Source organism: Vulpes lagopus, chromosome 3 (assembly GCF_018345385.1).
Source record: "Vulpes lagopus strain Blue_001 chromosome 3, ASM1834538v1, whole genome shotgun sequence".
In the NCBI taxonomy this organism is placed as follows: Eukaryota; Metazoa; Chordata; class Mammalia; order Carnivora; family Canidae; genus Vulpes; species Vulpes lagopus.
The window spans coordinates 115,328,613-115,350,257 of NC_054826.1; the positions used below are offsets into that span (position 1 = coordinate 115,328,613).

The 21,645-nt window shown below is 38.7% G+C and overlaps 1 protein-coding gene and 1 long non-coding RNA gene across 5 annotated transcripts in view; one reads left to right on the forward strand and one right to left on the reverse strand.

The window, feature by feature from the left end:
- Positions 1-19,233, forward strand: part of SMG1 (SMG1 nonsense mediated mRNA decay associated PI3K related kinase) — a 105,624-nt gene extending 86,391 nt beyond the window's left edge. For 3 of the 4 annotated variants that reach the window (XM_041750112.1, XM_041750109.1, XM_041750110.1), the window contains 12 exons: positions 1,510-1,660; positions 2,151-2,340; positions 2,503-2,972; positions 4,040-4,177; positions 7,024-7,176; positions 8,269-8,448; positions 9,326-9,553; positions 10,571-10,782; positions 10,944-11,050; positions 11,907-12,086; positions 12,167-12,273; positions 14,758-19,233. In XM_041750112.1, the coding sequence (XP_041606046.1) occupies positions 1,510-1,660; positions 2,151-2,340; positions 2,503-2,972; positions 4,040-4,177; positions 7,024-7,176; positions 8,269-8,448; positions 9,326-9,553; positions 10,571-10,782; positions 10,944-11,050; positions 11,907-12,086; positions 12,167-12,273; positions 14,758-14,835 (2,194 nt within the window). In that variant the 3' untranslated portion in view covers positions 14,836-19,233. The remainder of the gene's footprint in view (positions 1-1,509; positions 1,661-2,150; positions 2,341-2,502; positions 2,973-4,039; positions 4,178-7,023; positions 7,177-8,268; positions 8,449-9,325; positions 9,554-10,570; positions 10,783-10,943; positions 11,051-11,906; positions 12,087-12,166; positions 12,274-14,757) is intronic. The other variant, XM_041750111.1, reaches the window with a different exon arrangement.
- LOC121487967 lies at positions 11,941-21,607 on the reverse strand. The gene is made up of 4 exons (XR_005986950.1): positions 21,188-21,607; positions 20,131-20,791; positions 15,076-15,199; positions 11,941-12,071 (listed from the first exon to the last, which is right to left on the reverse strand). It is a non-coding gene; the product is annotated as an uncharacterized LOC121487967 (long non-coding RNA).
- Between the last annotated feature and the right edge of the window lie 38 nt (positions 21,608-21,645).

Genomic DNA, 21,645 nt, shown 5'->3' on the forward strand with positions numbered 1-21,645 from the left:
CATTTATCTCCCCATGATAACCTAATTCGGGTTTTCCTTACCCGCAAATGGATGATTACTCTTCATGTGTGATTTAGGTAACAAACTTCATGCCTGGTTCTGTTACAGCTTGTTTGTACCTTGTTTTGGAGAACCTTTGATCATCTCAAGGAAAATTGTATGGGATCCCTGGGTGGCGCAGCGGTTTAGCGCCTGCCTTTGGCCCAGGGTGCGATCCTGGAGACCTGGGATCGAATCCCACGTTGGGCTCCCGGTGCATGGAGCCTGCTTCTCCCTCTGCCTGTGTCTCTGCCTCTCTCTCTCTCTCTCTCTCTCTCTGTGACTACCATAAATAAATAAAAATTAAAAAAAAAAAGAAAATTGTATACCATCTTGTAGCTCTTTTTTCCATTAGAAATTGCCCTGGTTAGCCTTTTTAAATTCTCTTAATAGTTGTATAGTTGTTTCTATATGTGTGTGTGATAAAGTTGAAAATCCGGTTAACGGGGGCACCTTGGTGGCTCAGTGGTTGAGCGTCTGCCTTCAGCTTAGGGCATGATCACAGGGTCCTGAGATGGAGTCCCACATGGGGCTTCCTGCAGGGAGCCTGCTTCTCCCTCTGCCTGTGTCTCTGCCCTCTCTTTCTCTCATGAATAAATTTTAAAAATCTTAAAAAAAAAAAACAGATTTGGTTAACATTAGTAACAATAATACTAGTTGTAGGTACTAGGAATGCTATTTTTGATTTTTTTTATATAAAATGTTCAGAATAGTGTCTGGATACATATGCCACTGTGTAAGTCTTAAGTTGATGATATGCTGGGTGAATTTCTGGAGACTTAAACTCAAACTATGCATTATTCAAAACAAGTGTGCCACAAATGGCAGGTTTTTGAGTTTGGGGTCTGTGTGTAGTTGGCTGTTTCATGTATGTGACAGTTGTGTGAACATACTTGACAATTTTTGTGAAGTCCTCTAGCTTTAGAATTGTGTGATTCTTGACATTTATTGGGGGTTTGTATTATTTTACATTCTTTGTGTTAAGTGAGACTATAATATATAGTTCTTTAAAAATTGTCATAATCCAGATTTGCATAAAATTTGATTACATGAACAATTACTAATACTGAATTGGAACCATTAACTTCATATTATGAAGGCACTACATATCATTTTATCCTAACAGTCTTACCTGCATGCAAAAAGACTTCTTTTCTAGGGGTGCCTGGGTCAATCAGTTGGTTAAGTGTCTGACTCTTGATTTCGGCTCAGGTTGTGATCTTGAGGACCTGAGATTGAGCCCTGTGTGGGGCTCCACGCTCAGCAGGGAGTCTGCTTGAGAATTCTGTCCCTCCTCCCACTCTGGGTTCGTGTTCTCTCTCTCTCAAATAAATAAAATTAATTAAAATCTTAAAAAAGATTTATTTTTTTAGATTGCATGCTAGCTGTGACTCTTACTGACCTTTTGTGTTGTCCCCCAAATTTATTACTCTTCAGTTAGGATTTTAATTCCCTTTTCTTTTTCTCTAGAATACTACATGCTCAATATGGTGAATTAATCCAACCAAGAAATGGTTCAGTTGATGAAACACCAAAAATGTCAGCTGGCCAGATGCTTTTGGTAGCATTTGATGGGATGTTTGCCCAAGTTGAAACTGCTTTTGGCTTATTAGTTGAAAAGGTAAATATTAGGGGTACCTTGGGTGGCCCAGTCAGTTGAGTCTGCCTTTGGCTAGGGTCATGGTCCTTTGATCCTGGGCTCCCTGCATAGTGAAGAGCCTGCTGTTCCCTTGCCATCTGCCATTCCTCCTGCTTGTGCTCTCTTGCTCTCTGTCAAATGAATAAATAAAATCTTTTTAAAAAGTAAAGAAGGCAACCCAGGTGGCTCAGCGGTTTAGCTCCACCTTCAGCCCAGGGTGTGATCCTGCAGACCTGGAATCGAGTCCCACGTCGGGCTTCCTACATGGATCCTGCTTCTCCCTCAGCCTGTGTCTTTGCGTGTCTCTCTCTCTCTCTCTCTCTCTCTCATGAATAAATAAAATCTTAAAAAAAACTAAAGAAGAGGTAAATACTGGTTTTATGAGTACTGATTTAATGCACATGTGGTAAAGTAGTTCACTGTGTGAAAAGTAGAGAAAGGAACTTTCTTTTCTTTTCTTTATTTTACATAGTTAAACAAGATGGAAATTCCCATTGCTTGGCGAAAGATTGACATTATAAGGGAAGCCAGGAGTACCCAAGTCAATTTTTTTGATGATGATAACCACCGGCAGGTGCTAGAAGAGATTTTCTTTCTAAAAAGATTACAGACAATTAAGGAATTTTTCAGGCTCTGTGGTACCTTTTCTAAAACTTTATCAGGTAATCTTTCACATTTAAACATACTGAATTTGTGTAGAACTTTAGAAGGGGGTAGGGATGGAGCAGGCTTAATTGTATGCTCATACAGTCTAGTTTTTAAATAAGCATTATTATTACCTAATTTTACTTTGCATGAAATACTTGAAAATTTTCCTGTTTTAGGTTCGAGTTCACTTGAGGATCAGAATACTGTAAATGGACCTGTACAGATTGTCAATGTGAAAACTCTTTTTAGAAACTCCTGTTTCAGTGAAGACCAGATGGCCAAACCTATAAAGGCATTCACAGCTGACTTTGTGAGGCAGCTCTTGATTGGACTACCGAACCAAGCCCTAGGACTCACTCTCTGCAGTTTTATCAGTGCCCTGGGTGTAGACATTATTGCTCAAGTAGAGGCAAAGGACTTTGGTGCTGAAAGCAAAGTATCTGTTGATGATCTTTGTAAGAAAGCAGTGGAACACAACATCCAGATTGGGAAGTTCTCTCAGTTGGTAATGAACAGGGCAACTGTGTTAGCAAGCTCCTATGATACTGCCTGGAAGAAGCATGACTTGGTACGCAGGCTAGAAACCAGTATTTCTTCTTGTAAGACAAGCCTGCAGCGTGTTCAGCTGCATATTGCCATGTTTCAAGTAAGTATTTCTCTAATGTGTTTTTCTCTACTCTAGGAATTTGAAAACCTGGGGGAATTAATATAAAATAATACAAAGAAAAAAAATTTAAACATCCTGAATTGTGCCAGCCCGCAGCAAACCCAGCTTTTTAGCATTTTGGTATCTTTGTCCAGTTTTTCTTTGTTTCTGTTCCCTGTAGTTGAGAGTATTTTGTGTTTACACTTCCATCCATGTGGTATGGTTGGTATTATCTGTATTGTTAAGTTTTATCATGAACTGATTTCTTTAGCTCATAAATTAAGAAAACTAATTTATTCACATTTTGAAATTATAGTTATTTTATATGTTAACAGTCTGTCTAGCACATTGGAATCTTTTTGTATTTTTTCTTCAAAAAAAGTTGACATTTTTATTGTCTTATACATTTTAGAGTTTATTCCCTTAAAAAATTGACAACTGAATGGAAAACATTATATCCTTACAGTTTTGTTGATCTGAACAAATGTTCGTCATTTTAAGCCCTAAGTACAATATATTACTTTTAATTGTAGCCCAAATATCCCTTAGGCCTTCTGGGGCCTTCCTTGAAACATAGAAGATGACTTGCTCCTCTGTGGGCAGTTGCCTGCCCCTTTCTGCAACTTCTAGGCTCTCTGGAGAATTCTTTGTTCTGTACTGCTGCCATCATTTCTCTTAATCACTTGCTTAGCCTCACGCTGGATAGACTGTGCCTCTCCACCCACCATCCCCCCATGCCTTTTCCAACCTCTTAACTGGAGATGGGTATCTTTTAGGGAGATTGTATACTAGACTTTTATATACACTTGGAAACATCTTCAGAATTACTACTTAGTTGTTGCATATCACTGATCAAAGAAATTTATCAGCCATTCTCTAAATTAGGAAATTTTTCACCTGGTTGTGATTCTTTTGTAATGTTTCTGCTGTTAGACTTCTGCTTACCTCGCTTTGCTGTGGCTGGGTGTTTTTTTCTCTTCGCCTCGGTCCTAATTCCCACCTCCCCTCCTTTTATCTAAAGATTATTTTTCCTGCTGATTTTATTAAATTGTTTTTTCTTTGAACAGTGGCAGCATGAAGACCTTCTTATCAATAGACCACAAGCCATGTCAGTTACACCTCCTCCTCGGTCAGCCATCCTAACCAGCATGAAAAAGAAACTCCATACTCTGAGCCAAATTGAAACTTCAATTGCAACAGTTCAGGTGTGTTTTGTCAGACCTTAACTTGCAGCACATTTACTTTCAGAAATGACCTATGCTGTGAGGAGGTGTTCAGTCTATGTACACGTCTGTCCTTGGCTTACTTCTTGTTCACTTTTATTTTTAATTTGTATCTTTCTTTTCTTCAAGTAACCAAAACTAACAGTAGCAGTGTATTTTTTTATTTTTATTTTTTTTAGCAGTGTATTTTGAACCAGGAATAGAGACACACTACACATTTCAGGTTTTTTTTTTTTTTTTTTTTAATATTTTATTTATTCATGATGGGGGCAGGGGCAGGCAGAGAGACAGGCTGAGGAAGAAGCAGGCTCCTCACAGGGAGCCCGATGTGGGACTTGATCCCAGATCCCAGGATCATGACCTGAGCCAAAGGCAGGCGCCCAAACTGCTGAGCCACCCAGGCATCCTAATACTTAGTTTTTCTGAAAGGCTTACTATTCATATCTAAAAAGCTTAGGCATTTCTTTTATTTCATTTTGAAAAGAGCAAGGGTGGGGCAGAGGGTGAGAATCTTTAAAAAATATTTTTATTTAAATTCAATTAACATATAATGTATTATTAGTTTCACGCAGAGATCAGTGATTCATCAGTCTTCTGTGATACAGTGCTCATTACATCAGTCATAAGCAGGCTCAGCATGGAGCCAGACGCAGGACTCAGTCTCATGACCCTGAGATTATGACCTGAGCTGAAATCAAGAGTTGGACATTTAACTGCCTGAGCCACCCAGGCACCCTAGCTTAGGCACTTTTTATCTCTGTTGTATAGTTAGTGATATTTTATGATGTCAAAGGCAGTAGGATATTTTTCTGTTACAATTTTTTGTCATTTCTGCCTAATATTTAATCTCCCCTCCCCCTTTCAAAATAAGAAACAGGTCTTGATAATGGTTATATATGTCTTTGTATTGTTTCTCCTTTTATCTCATGTACTCCTTATATCTCATGTAACTGACATTTTTCTGTTCATTTTACAAATTAATGTTAGTATAAAATCAAGTATGATCACTTCTGTAATTTTTACATTTTTAATGAAACTTCTGGAGCTCACTTTGAAGATTGAAATATCTTTTCTCTACAATATATTAGGGCTAGGTTTCAATATTGGAGAGTGAATACCTGCCCTTTCTGATTTTAGGGGTGTGTTTCTATCAAAGAAAGAGGGAGAGAAGTGCAGGAAAGACAGGATGTGAATTCCTCCACCTAAAGTGGTGAATAAATAATGAAATAACTTTGTTATGTAAAACCTTCCTTGTCATGAGTTTATAAACTTTTGAATCTGGGAAAATTTGATTTTTGTCTTTTGTAATCAAAAGTGTAGATGGATTTTTTTTTTTTTTTGTAGATGGATTTTTTAAATTAAGTTTTTTATTTTAATTCTAGTTAACATACAGAGTTCTATTAGTTTCAGGTGTACAATATAGTGATTCAACAGTGCTATTCATGATTTGGTGCTCATTGTGATAAGTGTACTCTTTAATCCCCATCATCTCTTTCACCCCTCTTCCCAACCACCTCCCTTCTGGTAACCACCAGTTTGTTCTCTAGAGTTAAGAGTCTGTTTCTTTGTGTGTTTCTCCTTTTTTCCTCTTTGTTCATTTGTTTTCTCATATTCCACTATGAGCGAAATGATTTATTTCATTCTCTGAGTGACATTTCACTTAGCATTATATCCTCTTAACTCTCTTTTGTTGCAAATGGTACATGGATATTCTTATAGATAGCACTTAAGTGCATTAGGAATTTGATGTAGCACTGTTTTCTTTTTTTTTTTTTTTTTAAAGATTTGTTTATTTACTCATGAGCAACACAGCGAGAGGGAGAGAGAGAGAGAACGAGAGAGAGAGAGAGGGGCAGAGACACAGGCAGAGAGAGAAACAGGCTCCATGCAGGGAGCCCGATGGGGGACTTGATCTCCGGTCTCCAGGATCACATCCTGGGCTGCAGGCAGCGCTAAACCGCTTTGCCACTGGGGCTGCCCTGTTTTCATTTTATTAAAGGCTACTTTATTTAGGGATGCCTGGAGGGCTCAGTGGTTGAGCACATCTCTCTTCAGCTCAGGGCGTGATTCCAGTCTGGGGACCAAGTCCCACATTGGGCTCCCTGTGGGGGCCCTGCTTCTCCCTCTGCCTATGTCTCTGTCTCCCTCTGTGTTTCTCATGAATGAATAAATAAAATATATATATTTTTTAAATGAAGGCTTCTTTAAAGATGAAAATCTTGGGATGCCTGTGTGGCTCATTCTGTTGAGCATCCACCGCTTTGTTTGTTTGTTTTTTAAATATTTCATTTACTTGACAGAGAGCACAGGCAGAGGGAGAGGGAGAAGCAGGGAGCCTGATCCCAGGACCTTGGGATCATAATGAGCTGAAGGGAGCCGCGTAACCCACTGAGCCACCCAGGCGCCCCTCTAACTCTTGGTTTTGGTTCAGGTTGTGATCTCATAGGTTGGCAGATTGAGCCCTACATTGGGCTATACCCTCAGTGAGGAGTTTGCTTTGCAAGATTATCTCCCTCTGCCTCTTCCTCCTCTATCTCTTGCTCTCTCTCCTCTTTTTCTCTGAAGTAAATAGATGGACTTTTAGAAAAATAATTAAAATCTGCAGATTTTAAGACCAACTGAAAGCCAGTTCTTACCTCCCCAGACATATTTAGCCTTAAATATTCAAATGAAATCAAGATTAATTCCAAAAGATGTATGTTAAAAATGTTTTCTAAATTATGTATGTCTCATCCTGTTTCTTTTGAATCTGTCTTGTATTTATATAAAATCCTCACCAGGAATTGGAGAGTGTGAAATATTCACTGATGTTCTTCTGGCTTTTATAGGAGAAACTAGCAGCACTTGAAGCAAGTATTGAACAGCGACTTAAGTGGGCAGGTGGTGCCAACCCTGCACTGGCACCTGTACTACAGGATTTTGAAGCAACAATAGCTGAAAGAAGAAATCTTGTCCTTAAAGAGAGCCAAAGAGCAAGCCAGGTATTGTGACCCATGTGTGCCATCTTTGTTTTCAGTTATGGGATTCTACAATTGATGGAAGTTACATGTGGGATAACTAGAGGTAGCTTGAGAGTCCACTCTCTAGTTCATAGTACTGGAAATAGAGTCTGATAGGCCTTGGTTGGAAGGGCATCCCTTAGGCTGGGCTCACAGCCAATTATTTCCGTAGATCTTTACTGTCTCCTAGCTAGATATAAAATGGGTTCAGCCTTTGTTGGAACATAAGGAGTTTAATCCCATATTTGTCTAAGGTTTTCTTTATGCAACTAAGGTGACCCAGTGGCAATAAAATGTCTTTATGAGCTTGTGTTCTGTCAGAAGTTGTGGATTAACTTCGTTATGATTGGGGGAAGGGGACAAAAGCAAAAAAAAAGAAAAAAACCTATTAGATAATTTTCCATCAGGTACAAAATTAGACTAATACAGTGATTCCCATATTCTCATAACCAATTAAAATTTAGTGATCATCAACTTATGTCCTATTTTATTTCCTCATACTTCCAATTTTTCCTTTCTCTCCCATTTTTAATGAAATTCCAAACGTATGATTTTTATCTGTAAATATTTCAGTATGTATTTATAAAAGTAGAAATTATTTACATAATCACAGTAGTATTATAATATTTTTTTAAATGTGCATAATATCGTCATACATTGAAGGTCATATTTTGTGGTCTTACTGTAAAGCTAGGCAAGAGTAGAAGCAGAAGGGCAGTGTTCCAAATTGAAATTTGGACATAGCACTAATAAATTGCAATTGAATATAACAGTTTTATTGTGAAGTAAATTTTCTACCAAAAAGCAAACACGTAGAAGATACTTTTATATGAATGTACTTAGGTGATTTTAACCGCCTCAGATCTAATAACATTAGCCAAAACAAGGTGCATTTATTCATAGCCTTTATTAGGATTAGATCTGTTTCCTAAAAGAGTCATTCATAACATTTATTAAGGACCAGTTGTGGTCCTGAATTCTGGAAATGAATTCTGGTAGTATTTTTTCATGTCAGATTAAAATTGCATTTCTTCCCTGACTGTGATGGGTCCATTCCTTTTTACCTCTTTATAGGTCACTTTCCTCTGCAGCAATATCATCCATTTTGAAAGTTTACGAACTAGAACTGCAGAAGCCTTAAACCTGGATGCTGCATTATTTGAACTAATCAAACGATGTCAGCAAATGTGTTCATTTGCATCACAGTTTAACAGTTCAGTCTCTGAGTTAGAGCTTCGTTTATTACAAAGAGTGGTGAGTCTTGAATCTTGATATGAGAGTAGAGACTTGTGGATAAAAATGATAAGGCCATTGTCATGCCCTCAAAGCCAATGTAATATAGTCAGTTTACATTTATATATAGTGTGTGTACTGTATATAAGATACTGTTTGAGGGACATAATGATTATATCCAGGGACACCTGGCTGGCTTGGTCTGTGAAGCATGAAACTCTTGATTTTGGGGTTGTGAGTTTGAGCCCCACGTTGGATGTAGAGAGTACTTTAAAATCTTAAAAAGTAATAATGATGATTAAATTTTGCTCTCAGTCCCCAAGGAACCTATTGATAATAAATAATACAATGAATTAAAAAGTTAAAAGGATTCTCAGAGCTACAATTGGCAGTACTGTGGAGGTTCAGAGGGGAGGAGGAATTCAGTGTATAGCAAATGACTTAGATCATTATCAGGGCACTGATAATAGGGTAGCAGACAAAGGGCTAGTGGAAGGTGAATGTGGACAGGAGGGTTGAGTCCAGAAATAGAAAGTTAATAAATTTAGTGTTTATATTTTATGGGAAAGTTTTAGACTATGTATTAATTAGGAAGTGTCTTTTTTAAAGAGTGATTTACACAGGTTTAGGGTCCTTGATACAGATCATTTTTGTTATTCTAGATATATTTTTTATGTCTTTGAGGATTTATTCCTGTATGATTATGCAGAAAAATTAAAAATCTTTATATTTCAGAAATTAAGTTATTAAGTACTATTACGCATATAATTAGTTCATGATGCAGCAAATGAGGTTCTTTGTGTGAGCTTGAGTTACTAATACCTTTTGATGGTGGTGATGAAGGATAGAATCTTATATTATTCCATCTGATACTTACACAAATGCTTATTCTGTTTAGGACACCAGTCTTGAGCATCCTATTGGCAGCTCTGAGTGGCTTTTGTCAGCACACAAACAATTGACCCAGGATATGTCTACTCAGAGGGCAATTCAGACAGAGAAAGAGCAACAGATAGAAACAGTCTGTGAAACAATTCAGAATCTGGTTGATAATATAAAGACTGTGCTCACTGGTCATAACCGGCAACTTGGAGATGTCAAACATCTCCTGAAAGCAATGGCTAAGGTAAGACTAATAATACTGGCACACAATTAAAATTAACTCCTTCCTTTCATAAAATTACAAGTAGTTGTATTTGGGAAAATAACGATATAAACAAAACAACTTCTGTCAGGTCTTATCTTCCAATTTGTAACTGAGTTTGTGTGTGTGTGTGTGTGTGTGTGTAAGATTTTATTTATTAGAGACAGAGAGAGGCAGAGACACAGAGGGAGAAGCAGGCTCCATGCAAGGATCCTGATGTGGGACTCGATCTTGGGTCTCCAAGATGAGGCCTTGGGCTAAAGGCAGCACTAAACCAGTGAGCCACCCAGGCTGCCCTTAATTTGTGTTTTTAACGATTTTTGTTTTGATTTTTAAAGATTTTATTTCTTTGTTCATGAGAAACAGAGAGGCAGAGACACAGGCAGAGGGAGAAGTGGGCTCCCTGCAGGGAGCCCTATGCGGGACTCGATCCCAGGACCTTGAACTGAAGGCAGGCACTCAACCACTGAGCCACCCAGGCATCCCTGTTTTGTTTTGTTTTTAAAGCAGGTTGTAGTATTCTGATTTTGTACCTTAGAGAAACTGAATGTTAAAGAGACTGATTCATCCAAAGTCCTGTAACTTAACAATAGACCCAAAACTTGAACATAGCCTCAGAGTGTTTTGATCTCCAACATCTCTTTTTCCTTTCAACCCTTATTCTGAAGCTCATAAGAGTTTGCCTTCAAAATGAATGAAATATTCTCTCTTCCCTCCAGTATCCTACATAATCTACATAGTAAGGCAACTGAACCCCCCAGAAAAGACTAACTTCATCAGTACAAAACCGTAAATCATTTAACTTGAGGATTTGTTTTCACTTGAGTTTTTATCTTGCACTGAAAATAAGATTCCTGTAGAAAAGGAGTTAAAATGTAATAAATGGGTTATTAAACACATATTTGAAAAACACTTACTGGTTGTTACTCAAAATTGACTGTTAGGAGTTACTATTGAAACAAATACCATTTCTCTTAATCATTAATATATCAATTCTAGGATGAAGAAGCTGCCCTGGCAGATGGTGAAGATGTTCCCTATGAGAACAGTGTTAGGCAATTCTTAGGTGAATATAAATCATGGCAAGACAACATTCAGACGGTGCTGTTTACATTAGTCCAAGCTATGGGTCAGGTTCGAAGTCAAGAACATGTTGAAATGCTCCAGGAAATAACTCCCACCTTGAAAGAACTGAAAACACAAAGTCAGAGGTAAGAATGCGTTCTGGCTTAAATTTAAAATGTAAGCAAGATATCTGATATAATAATAAATTTTGTTTATTTAATTCATCTAATTTTTTCAGTTTTGTTCATATTTGTAAGTAGTTATCTGGTGAGATTTCATAAATAAGCCATTTTATTTTGTATTTCAGTATCTATAATAATTTAGTGGGTTTTGCATCACCCTTAGTCACCGATGCAACAAATGAATGTTCGAGTCCAACGTCATCTGCTACTTATCAGCCATCCTTTGCTGCAGGTATGACTTCTCTACTTTAAAAAAGACCCGAATCTTGATGTGTTAATAATCTACACATAGATGCTAAGATGCTTATTTATACTTTAAGAGTCTAATATGTTTATAGTCAACGCTTTTTATTTTTTATTTTTTTTGTTTTTTTTTAGTCAACGCTTTTTAAAAGGGTTTTCTTAAACTGTTAAAACTCAAACTGAATGAACACATTTTGGCTTAATTTTAAAAGTACTTGTGTGAGGAAGTAGAAATACATTGTGTTTAAATTCTTTTTAAATAATTTATGACTATAAAATATATGCTTGTCAGGGAAATTTTTTTAAAAATAGGAAAATTTATAATTTCATTCCAGTTAGAGTAGAACCATTACACATTTTTGTTAGACTTGTATGAATGTGTGTGCACACACACACACAAATTGGGATCATTCTGTGAATGCAGTTTTTGTTGCCTTTTCCCATTTAATATTAAATTGGTAATTTCCTTGTTATAAAATACTCTTTTAGAAAATGACTTAATGTCCAAATTTAATATGCCATTCTGTGTCTTTACCATATTAATCCCACCTTAATTGGACAGTCAACATATATACAGTTTTTTGATAGTACAACAAACAGTGAGCATCATTGTACAAATTTTTGAATAGCTCTTTAGGCTATATTTAAGAGGACAGTATCTATTTCAAGGGATAAAGACTAAGGTTGTAAAATCCTATTTATTTTCACGGCTATGTATTTGTAGTTGATTGAGAGTGCTCTCTTCTTTGTCTCCCCGTCTTCTTTTTTACATGTGAATTGAGCTACTTACTCTTTCTGGTCTTCTTTTTTACATGTGAATTGAACTATCTACTCTTTCTCTATAGCAGTCCGGAGCAACACTGGCCAGAAGACTCAGCCTGATGTCATGTCACAGAATGCTAGAAAGTTGATTCAGAAAAATCTTGCCACCTCAGCAGATACTCCACCAAGCACCATTCCAGGAACTGGCAAGAGTGTTGCTTGTAGTCCTAAAAAGGCTGTCAGAGACCCTAAAACAGGGAAAGGTAATCAGTTAGAATAAGGACACATTAAATATTTATACAAAGTGGTGGTTTGACTTATGTATGTTTCCATTGCTTCACAGCTGTGCAAGAGAGAAACTCCTATGCAGTGAGTGTGTGGAAGAGGGTGAAAGCCAAGCTCGAGGGCCGAGATGTTGATCCGAATAGGAGGATGTCAGTTGCTGAACAGGTCAGTGACCATTTTTTAAACTTGATCCACACATTTTAATGCTGCTGAAAACAGTATAGGTTTAAAGGTACCTCATTCATATCCTTGGTGATTCATCCACGAAATAAAGAACTGAAATTTATTTTTAGAATTCAGAAGATTTTTAGCAATGGTAGCTCTGGAGTGGACAATAAATATTCACCGTTTTAAGCTGACTCTACCCATTTAGCACATTTCTTTTTCCCCAGCCCTCTTCTAACAGAAACTTAAGGTGTGCCCTGTGTGTGTGTGTGTGTGTGTGTGTGTGTGTGTCTTTCTCCTCCATCAGAGAGCAGTTAATTTGCATTTTAAGTAGGAGTATCTGAAGGTTTCCAGTGAAAGCAGGTTGAAGTTTTGGATGCAGGAATAGTATCTATAATGTGTTTGGGGGTGTCAGTTTTTCTGAAGTTATTACTCTGAAATTTTCTCATTAGTGTTATTAAAAATACATAAATTTGAGAATGAATCCCCTTTTATTTTGAAATGTTAAGACCTATAGAACTGTTGTAGAATGCTCATATGCTCTACCTAGACCTAGTAAACCATTTGTTTCCCTACATTTGCTTCATCTTTCTGTGTATGTGTGATGCATACATCGTTTTTCAGAACCATTTGGGAGTTGCAGATACAACACTTGATGCCTAAATACTTCAACATATGTCTTCTTAAACAAAAATAATAATAATATAATTATTATTATTATTATTATTATAGATTTTACTTATTTGAGCGAGCACGAGCAGAGGGAGAGGGAGAAGCAGAATCCCCACTGAGCAGGGAGCCTGATATGGGGCTCCATCCTAGCATCCTGGGATCATGACCTGAGCCAAAGGCAGACACTTAACCAAATGAGCCACTCAGGTGCCCCATAAAACATTATTATTATTAACTGAGGAAACCCGACATTGATGTTATTGTTGACTGTTACCTAACATGGAGTCCATATTCAGATTTCTCTAGTTATCCCCAAAGTTCAGGATAACTTTATGGCTTAGTCCTTGTCTTTTTTTAACCCCTTTGGCCCTGTCTCCTCCCCTCCCCCAGCCCAGCAAGATCTAGTCAAGGCTTGTCTTGCATTTCATAAATACTTGTTCTATGTTTAGTTGCTTTGAATGTCTAGAACAGTTACTGAGGATTTCCTCCCCCCCCCCCCCCCACTTTTATGACATTGACCTTTTTGATGTGTCCAGACCATTTTGTAGAACATACCCCACTTTGTATTTGTCTGATATTTTCCTCATAATGAGATTCAGAATCAGCAATTTTGGCAGGAATACTGTATCAATGATGTATCTTTGTGTGTGCTATCTTTCTCTTATTAAGTTAGGTCATTTGGTCAAGGGTAGTGTTCTCCTGAATTCTTTACAAATGCACTACCTTTTCTTCTGTGGGGTTAAAATTTGAGACTGTGAATATCCTGTTTTCTAATGTTTTTTAACATCTACAATTCAATTTTAACATAAAAAAAGAAAAGGTGTTTTTTTTTTTTTTTTTTTTTAAACAGCGACAGCAAAACACCATTACATTGCTCTGTAGAACCCGAAATACTATTTTCTTAGAAAGTGCCAGGTTTGGGAAAACACACACACACACCCCCCAAAATAAAACACATAGGTAATAATGAGTCAGGGATATTTTCACTTCAGAAGCATTCTTATGACTTTCATGACTGTATTTTTTTTTTTTTTAAAGATTTTATTCATTCATTCATTTAAAGATTTTATTTATTTGAGAGTGCATGCAGTGGGAGGGGGCAGGAAGCCAACCCTATGCTGGGCTCTTGACTTGAGCCAAAAGCAGACACTTAACTAACTGACTGAGCCACCCAGGCACCCTATAACTGTCTATCTTTAGCTCTCCGTCCATTTGTTTGAAAGAAGCTTGGCTTTTGTGCTTTTTATTGTGATAGTAAATTTTATATGAAAGAGAGTTAACAGGCCTTCTAGGAGTGGGTTAAGTATAGAGATCATGGTGTACAACTTTTGACATAAGTCATCATTCAGCAATATATTGAGCATTTAACATACAATTGGGCCCCTTGGATTCTCTGGATATAGAGATGATTATATTTTTTACTATAAAAGAAAATTTAGCTGAGTCAGAATCAATAGGTATTTGTTGAGCACCCAGCTAGATTTCAGAATCAGCTATGCACTTTTTTTTTTTTTTTTTAAACACTGCTTAAGCATTTACTTAGTGACTTCATGTGTTTAACCCCAAGAGCACCTTGGGGGCTCTGTTTTCACCTAAGGATTTACAAGGTTTAGAGGGATTGTGACTTTGCCAAGACACACATTTTGTAACCTGTGGAATTATGAGGGAAGCTCAGGTTACTTCACCTTTCCACCATAGCAACTATAGCATCCTTTGGGTATTTAAGTGGTTAGAAACTCTTAACTCCCAGAATTCATATATCTCCTTTAAAGGTCCACATGTTTAAAAATATTCTCCTGCCTACTTTTACAGGTTGACTATGTCATTAAGGAAGCAACTAATCTAGATAACTTGGCTCAGCTGTATGAAGGTTGGACAGCCTGGGTATGAATGGTGAGACAGTAGATGAGTCTGGTTAAGCGAGGTCAGACATCCACCAGAATCAACTCAGCCTCAGGCATCCAAAGCCACACCACAGTCGGTGGTGATGCAACTGGGGGCTTACTCTGAGGAACCCTAGGAAATCTCGGTGCGCTAGGAAGTGAATCCTGCAGGACAGCTGCACTCAGGGAAACGCCCAACACCATGGCCTGCAACCCCAGGGTCAAGGGTGAAAGAAAGAAAGCTCACCGCCTGAACATGGAGATTGTCTTTCTGCCACAGAACAGCTGCAAACGTGTCAGGAGGTTAGCTGCAGAAAGAAATCGGGATGCCGCGGAGCACAGAGTGATTTGGAACTCCATTCCACCTGACCCTGTGTGTACAATCCAGGAAAAAACAAACCCCGCTCAGAAACAGAGAAAACTGGGGCCGCGAAGAAATCACAGCCAAGGAAGATTTGATGCATTCAGATTCTCGTGTAACACTTGTTGCTTGGCAACAGTACTGGTTGGGTTGACCAGTAGGTACAAAAAGGCTATGCGCTAAGAATTTCAGAAATGGACTGGAAATGGAGAGCTATGTAACAGATACACTACATTGGAAGAACTTACTTCTGAAATGAAGGGAAAAAAAAACCTACCCATCATCCTCCTCCCCAATCCCACACCATCTACCCATTCCCCTTTTACCTGATCCAGTAGATTAGCCATCTTTCAAATTTACTTTTATTTCAATCCTTATATTGCTTTCATATACTTCCATCTCGATGTTGTTAACAACTTATATTTGGAGTGATAAACAGAAATTTCTCCAAAACCACTGATAATATGGAAAATTCAAGGATTGTTTAAAGGTCTGATGATCACATACAAAATGTAATTCTGGTTATTTAAGTCGTTTCTGTGATTCTATCATGTACAGTTTCCAGAATTGTCACTGTGCATTCAAAAGTAATGAATCTAACAGACTTGATTTAATGTACACTCCCCTTTGCTTATAGTGTGCATTTTTGGGAGGTCATTCAAATTTTCCCTCTTCTGCAATTGCTGCAATTGCTGTAGTTTCTTTCATAAAAAGTAGCTAATCCAATGTAATCTTTTACCTTTTTAAAAACCAGAATAGAATACCTATTAGAGTTTTACATTGTTGATGACAGATTAACAATAAAGTGATGTTCTGGTGGAGGTAGAGTGAAATGCTTTTTAATTCAGTTTTCTCATTTAGTTTACCTGGCATTTTAGGACATGTACATGAAACATCAGCAAAATGAAAACCACCACCATCTTTTATTAAGTTCAATTATTAGTCTGTGAAGTACTTTACTTTTTGCACAATTTTAATAGTTTGCTGTGAATTCATGATCAAGGTTTCCTTAAATTCAGTATTGCATTTCAGTACTGTAAGCTGAATTGTTGATCCAAAATCAAAATCCAGACTAGAATAGGATTCATAAAATCACGTATCGACACAGAATAGAACAAAATCTTGATTGAGTACGTTTTTCCTGCATTTTAGGGATTAGGACTGTGATCATTTCTGGTTGCCAATCTTCACAAACTTAAGGGTATTAAGGAAAAAATTCCACATAGCTCTGGCCTTTTCTGTATTCTGATTGCCACATTAATCTATGATCTTTACATGCCCATGGGAGAATGCATCTCAGTATCAGTGCTTTTCTAATACTTAGGCAAGTATTGCAAGAAAGGTGGTATTTTCAAATACCCATGTGTCTAATAGCAAGTTAAGGAACCTAGTGCATCAAATTTTATTTTCTTCACTCATTTGAACCTTATTTTCACAATCAAAACAACCTATCTGGAATAATAATGCCATATTGTGTCATGCACGCTGCTTTATTTCCTAGAGGCTGTGTGGGAGCTACTACATTCATCACTTGATTACCTCTGCTCTCTCAAAGTAAAAGTCTTTTCAGCAACATTCTTTATTGTCGCAAGGAAAAACTTTTATCACGGTGATAAAACAAGTTCACACTAGTTTGTCCCTACTGGTAGTATTCAGAAATTGCTTTTTCTTTGGTAAAGAAGATAAATGAAATAGGTGAATTTTATTGCCTGTGAATTTCAGGCTTCAGAGGTACCTGGCACCTTATCCAAGCAAATACAAAACAGCTTTATATCAGAAACATGTGCCTCTGGTAAATTATCCATCACTTTTATTTTAAAATGGTCCCTCAGAGAACAGTGTGGCATATACATGTTTGGTTGTGGGGCAGAATGTGAATAATTGAGGACTTCAAAGCTTGCTCTTTACTGCACTCTGGATAGTAAGACCCCAGTCTGTACAATTTGGCTTCCTCTAGGAAGTCATTCTGCCAAGTAGCCTTGGCTTTTTGAGCTGTTGTAGGCAAACTCCACAGATTTAATCACCGGTGAGAGACCCTGGTGATAGAGCAGCTTGAGAAGACAGGGCTATATTTGGGGGATTATCTTGTAAAATAAAGTTTAGAGTGCTGTCCTTACGAAGTCATACATTTTTGATGATACAAAATACCTGTGGAAAACCAGGGATCTGCTCCTCTCTTCTTTCTCAGATTCAGGGGGTATAGAATAACCTACAACCTCTTCTTCAATTTAGAGTACCCTTGGAAATTGAAGTTTATCTTGTGTTTTGTTGTCTTTTTCTAAAATTGCCTGAATTTTAGTTGATATCTCTACAAAGCTCTGGAGGCTTAGTTTATGGAGCTGTGTGTATTTCTCTTTTAGTTTTCCTTTGGTGTGTCTTGCAGGATCTCCTCCTTTCCAGTCATGAGTTAACATAGTTTGCTAGATGATTATTAACATTCTTTTGTGTCTGGCACTTGGAGTGAGTTCTTTTTTGAGCTATGTGAGATTTCTGTGTGTGAACTGATAATCAAGCTCTTGATCTGCTTCCCTAAATTGTTTTTTTAGAGCCCAAACCCCAGGTTCAGGGTGAGGGTTTGTAATACAAAGAAAAACTTCCATCACTTCTGCCCTTAACACTTGCCACTATTACCTAAGCTTAGTATGTAGTTTTCTTAATATTGTTCATGTTTGGTGTTATCTGCATTGGTTTTTTTTTTTTTTTTTTTTTTTAATTGTGGTTGTTCTGATGTGTGAAATTTAAGGAAAGAGCCATTAAACAATGCCGAGCAGGGCAATGCAAGTACAGCCAAATATTAGAGTTGATGTGCAATCTTAGGTCCTTTTAAATCTGGGGTATTATAGGCAGTACTTTAAATTGAAAAGTCTTCCTGGCCTATTATCCTCCACATATTTGTAATTACTCTGGGGGCTTACTTGTTTTGGCAGTACTAATATCAAAGGAGCTGGTTCTTCTTTTTTCCTAATTCTTTTCATATTAAATGAAGCACCTACAATTAGCCTGTTAGTCCTATTCATAAACATCAAAAATCAGTGAATGCTTTACTGTTAGCACATGTACTTTTTAGACAAAATCAGATGAATGTGAAAACCAGTGACCTTCCATTCTCTATTCTTGGGCTTGTCAAATGTCAGTAATTTAGAGCTAGGGCTTTCCCCCTGAAATCAAGGAGGTAGACTATGTAATGTAAGGGTCACTTAAAGAAGGCAGATTTTATTTTTGGTATATGGGTTGTAATAGAAACATTCCTCCTATGGGGAAAACTAGCTTAGCATTACAAATTTTTGCAAACATTCACTGCAGAAGGGGAATTCCATTGTGTTATAAACCCTAAGGATTTGTTGCTCTTCCTGATTTTTAGGCCTGGGTAACAATCTTACCATCCCTTATTTACAAAAGAGCAAATGGACTCTGAGAAGCTTTATAGGTTCACGGGTTAGTTGTACAACAGGAACACTGTAGAGTCCCCTGCTTTCTATGGGAATTTGGGCTAACTAGGGAAAAGCTGTTTGTTGTACTAATGTAAAATTGTCACATAATTAGTTTTTTGAAGATGGTAAACTTAAGGAATTGCATGTTATTCTGAAATGCAGGCTTTTAGAATGTTTTTCTTTCAAACAGGCTGATTTTTCTTTTCCTGAAGTCCAAGTTTCCACTCCTCTTTAAAATTCCAGTGTCAGTTATTTTTCTGGTTTAAATTTCTCTTATATTTCCACCTGTAATGTCAGTGGCAACATCATACTTGTTAATTTACTTTACCCTTATTATACAAGCAAATTGAGTTGAACTGAATCTTCCTTGTCCTAGTAACATTGTATAAAGTGGCTTCTCTGTACAAAAGGTTGTAATGCCTCCTGATGGATATAATTTTGTGATTGTATTTAAGATTAAAAGTTGAATAAATCACACCAGCTTCCTGAAAATGTTCATAATGCATCTTTTGGAAAACAAAAATACATGCCTACTTTGTGCATATTTGCATTAACACAGCAAAGATTGTATGAACTACATTTTTCAGAAAATAAAGTCTTAAAAGACATAGCATTTAAGCTCTGAATTTATTGAAGATAGGTTCTAGAAAACTTACTTTTGGAATATGGGTAGAGTTCTTTTTTTTAATTTAAGTATTAATAACTCCAAAAAAATTTTTAAAGCTTAGTTCACAATGTAATTTTTTAAAGAAAGATTTTATTTTTAAGTAATCTCTACACCCAACGTGAGGCTTAAATTTAAAACCCTGAGATTGAGTCATATGATCTACTGAGCCAGCCAGGCACCTCCCCTAAAAATAATTTTATTTAAATCCTCAAAGTACTATAGTGGTTTTGAGCAGCAGTGAAAATTTTATTTCTATGGGTAAGTTCTATTAAGGTGTAATTTATTAAGCTTAAGTTTGTCGGTATTTAAAAACAAAACTGGGACGCCTGGGTGGCTCAGCAGGTGAGCATCTGCCTTGGCTCAGGGCATGACCCCAGGGAGCCTGCTTCTCCGCCTGTGTCTCTGCCTTCTCTCTGTCTCTCATGAATAAATAAAATCTGTTAAAAAACCAAACCACAGAACGTTATTGACACGCGTATTCAATGAAAGCTCTGAAGGAAGATAGAATTAAAATGTTTGACTTGTTTTAAGTATCTGGGAATCAGATTGCATTTTGTGGTTGCTAGATCATTATAAGAGGATTTAATGTTAACTGTGTTGTCATCAGGCATCTTTTCCAAAAGATCCTGTCCTGTTTCTGTAGTACAAAAAAGTTCAAAGCACTAAGTGTACGTGTTTTTTTAATAATTGGACCAATTGGAAGTTTACAGAAAGACCTTGTAACAGTTCTTCTGGGCCATGAAGTTGCAAATGGGTCTGGGAATGCGTTCCTTGAGTAACAAAAGTACTGGGGAAAGGGGAACCTGTGCTGCTACTAGAGTTGCTTCAGTTTTTTCCACCTACCTCAGTTTCACAAGCTGGTGTTGCAGTCTTAAGTTGTACATGGGGAACCTGGTTGAACCAGAAGCATTTTGTAGCAGAGGCTGATTTCCCAAGGTAGAAATGTCACTTTTAAAGCTTAAGAATTCTGTGGCTTCTTTGGAAGGAGAGGTTACTGCGTCTATACCAAGATTTTGCAGTCAGTGCTTAGTATGTTCACTACGTGGCTGCTGATTAAGACCTTTTCATTTTCTTTTGAAGAGGGAGGGGGAGGGCCTGTTCTTCAAACTTCACAGCTTTAAAGGCTCCCCAGATGCGATCTCTGTATCTATCGACGGCTTGCATCTTACCTACAAAAGCTTAGTTTCTCCCCAAAGTGGTACTTTATTGAAGAGTCCCCTTCCTTCGCAAAGGCCTTCTTCCCCGTCTCCCCGCCCCTACCCTCCGACATCCGTGGTAAAAAGTCACACCCTTCCCTGAAATTCACCGAGCTCTGGAGCCCTGTCCTCTCAAACTCTTAGGAACCTGGGTAGTCTCTTAAAGTCACGTTTGTGGCATACTACAGGTCATCATAAAGAGGACTCAAAAGGCTGGAACGTAAAAGCCACGGTGAGGTCTTCCGGAAACCTCTCTGATCGGTCAACACGTCCATGTCCCATTTATAACCACTGGCATGGTTTCGTTCCTATTACGGAAAACCAAAAAAACGCTTTATGCATTTTGAAATCCTGCAGAGTAAAGACGTGGGAGTCATTCTTCTGGTGCTAAACTGCTTACGAATCCACCCCACCCCCGAGGAGGGCGGTTTACCTCCTTGCTTAGCAAGACCTCCCATCTCAGGAAGGAAGGAGGTTCGGGCAACACCTGACCCTTCACGCGGAGGAGCGTCGTCGTCTCCTAAGCAACCCAAACGCCCCGCCCCGCCCCACCAAGGAGTTCCCTTGGAGACGCCCACGAAGAAGCCGACTTTGGAGAAATCGGTGCTTTTCCCCTCCCCACCCCCCAGCCCCCGTGGTGGAGAACTAAGCCCAGATTGCGCCCCTCCTCCCCCGCCCCTGCCTCCATCCAGCTAAGGCCTTACTCTTGATTGCTTGCACGCGGCGGACTGCCCTTTCCTCCCGGGGTGGGCACGAGCGTCCGAGCCGCGGGGCCGGGGGGAGGGGCGGAGGGGGACGCGGAGGGGGGCCCGGCCGGGGCGGCCCGAGCGGCCCGAGCGGCCCGAGCGGCGATGCCACCGAGGGGCCGCGCGGGGGCGCAGCGAGGTCGGCGTCACCGCGCCCTCCTCCGCCCTCCTCCTGATAACGCGGGGCGTGTTTCCTCCAGGACTAAATCCCGAGAGCTAGCGCGGCGGGGCGGCCACCGCGGGTCACGCAGCCCCGGACCGGGGCGTGGGGGGGGCCTGCCGCGGCCGTTCAACCGCTCCCGAAAGGCCTGGGCGGGGCGTCCCACAGCTCCTGGGCGCTGATTGGTCGCTCCTTGTCCCCGCCCCCTCGGCCTGCGCGGCCTCGGTCTCCTTTGACCCCGATTTCAAGCCATGCG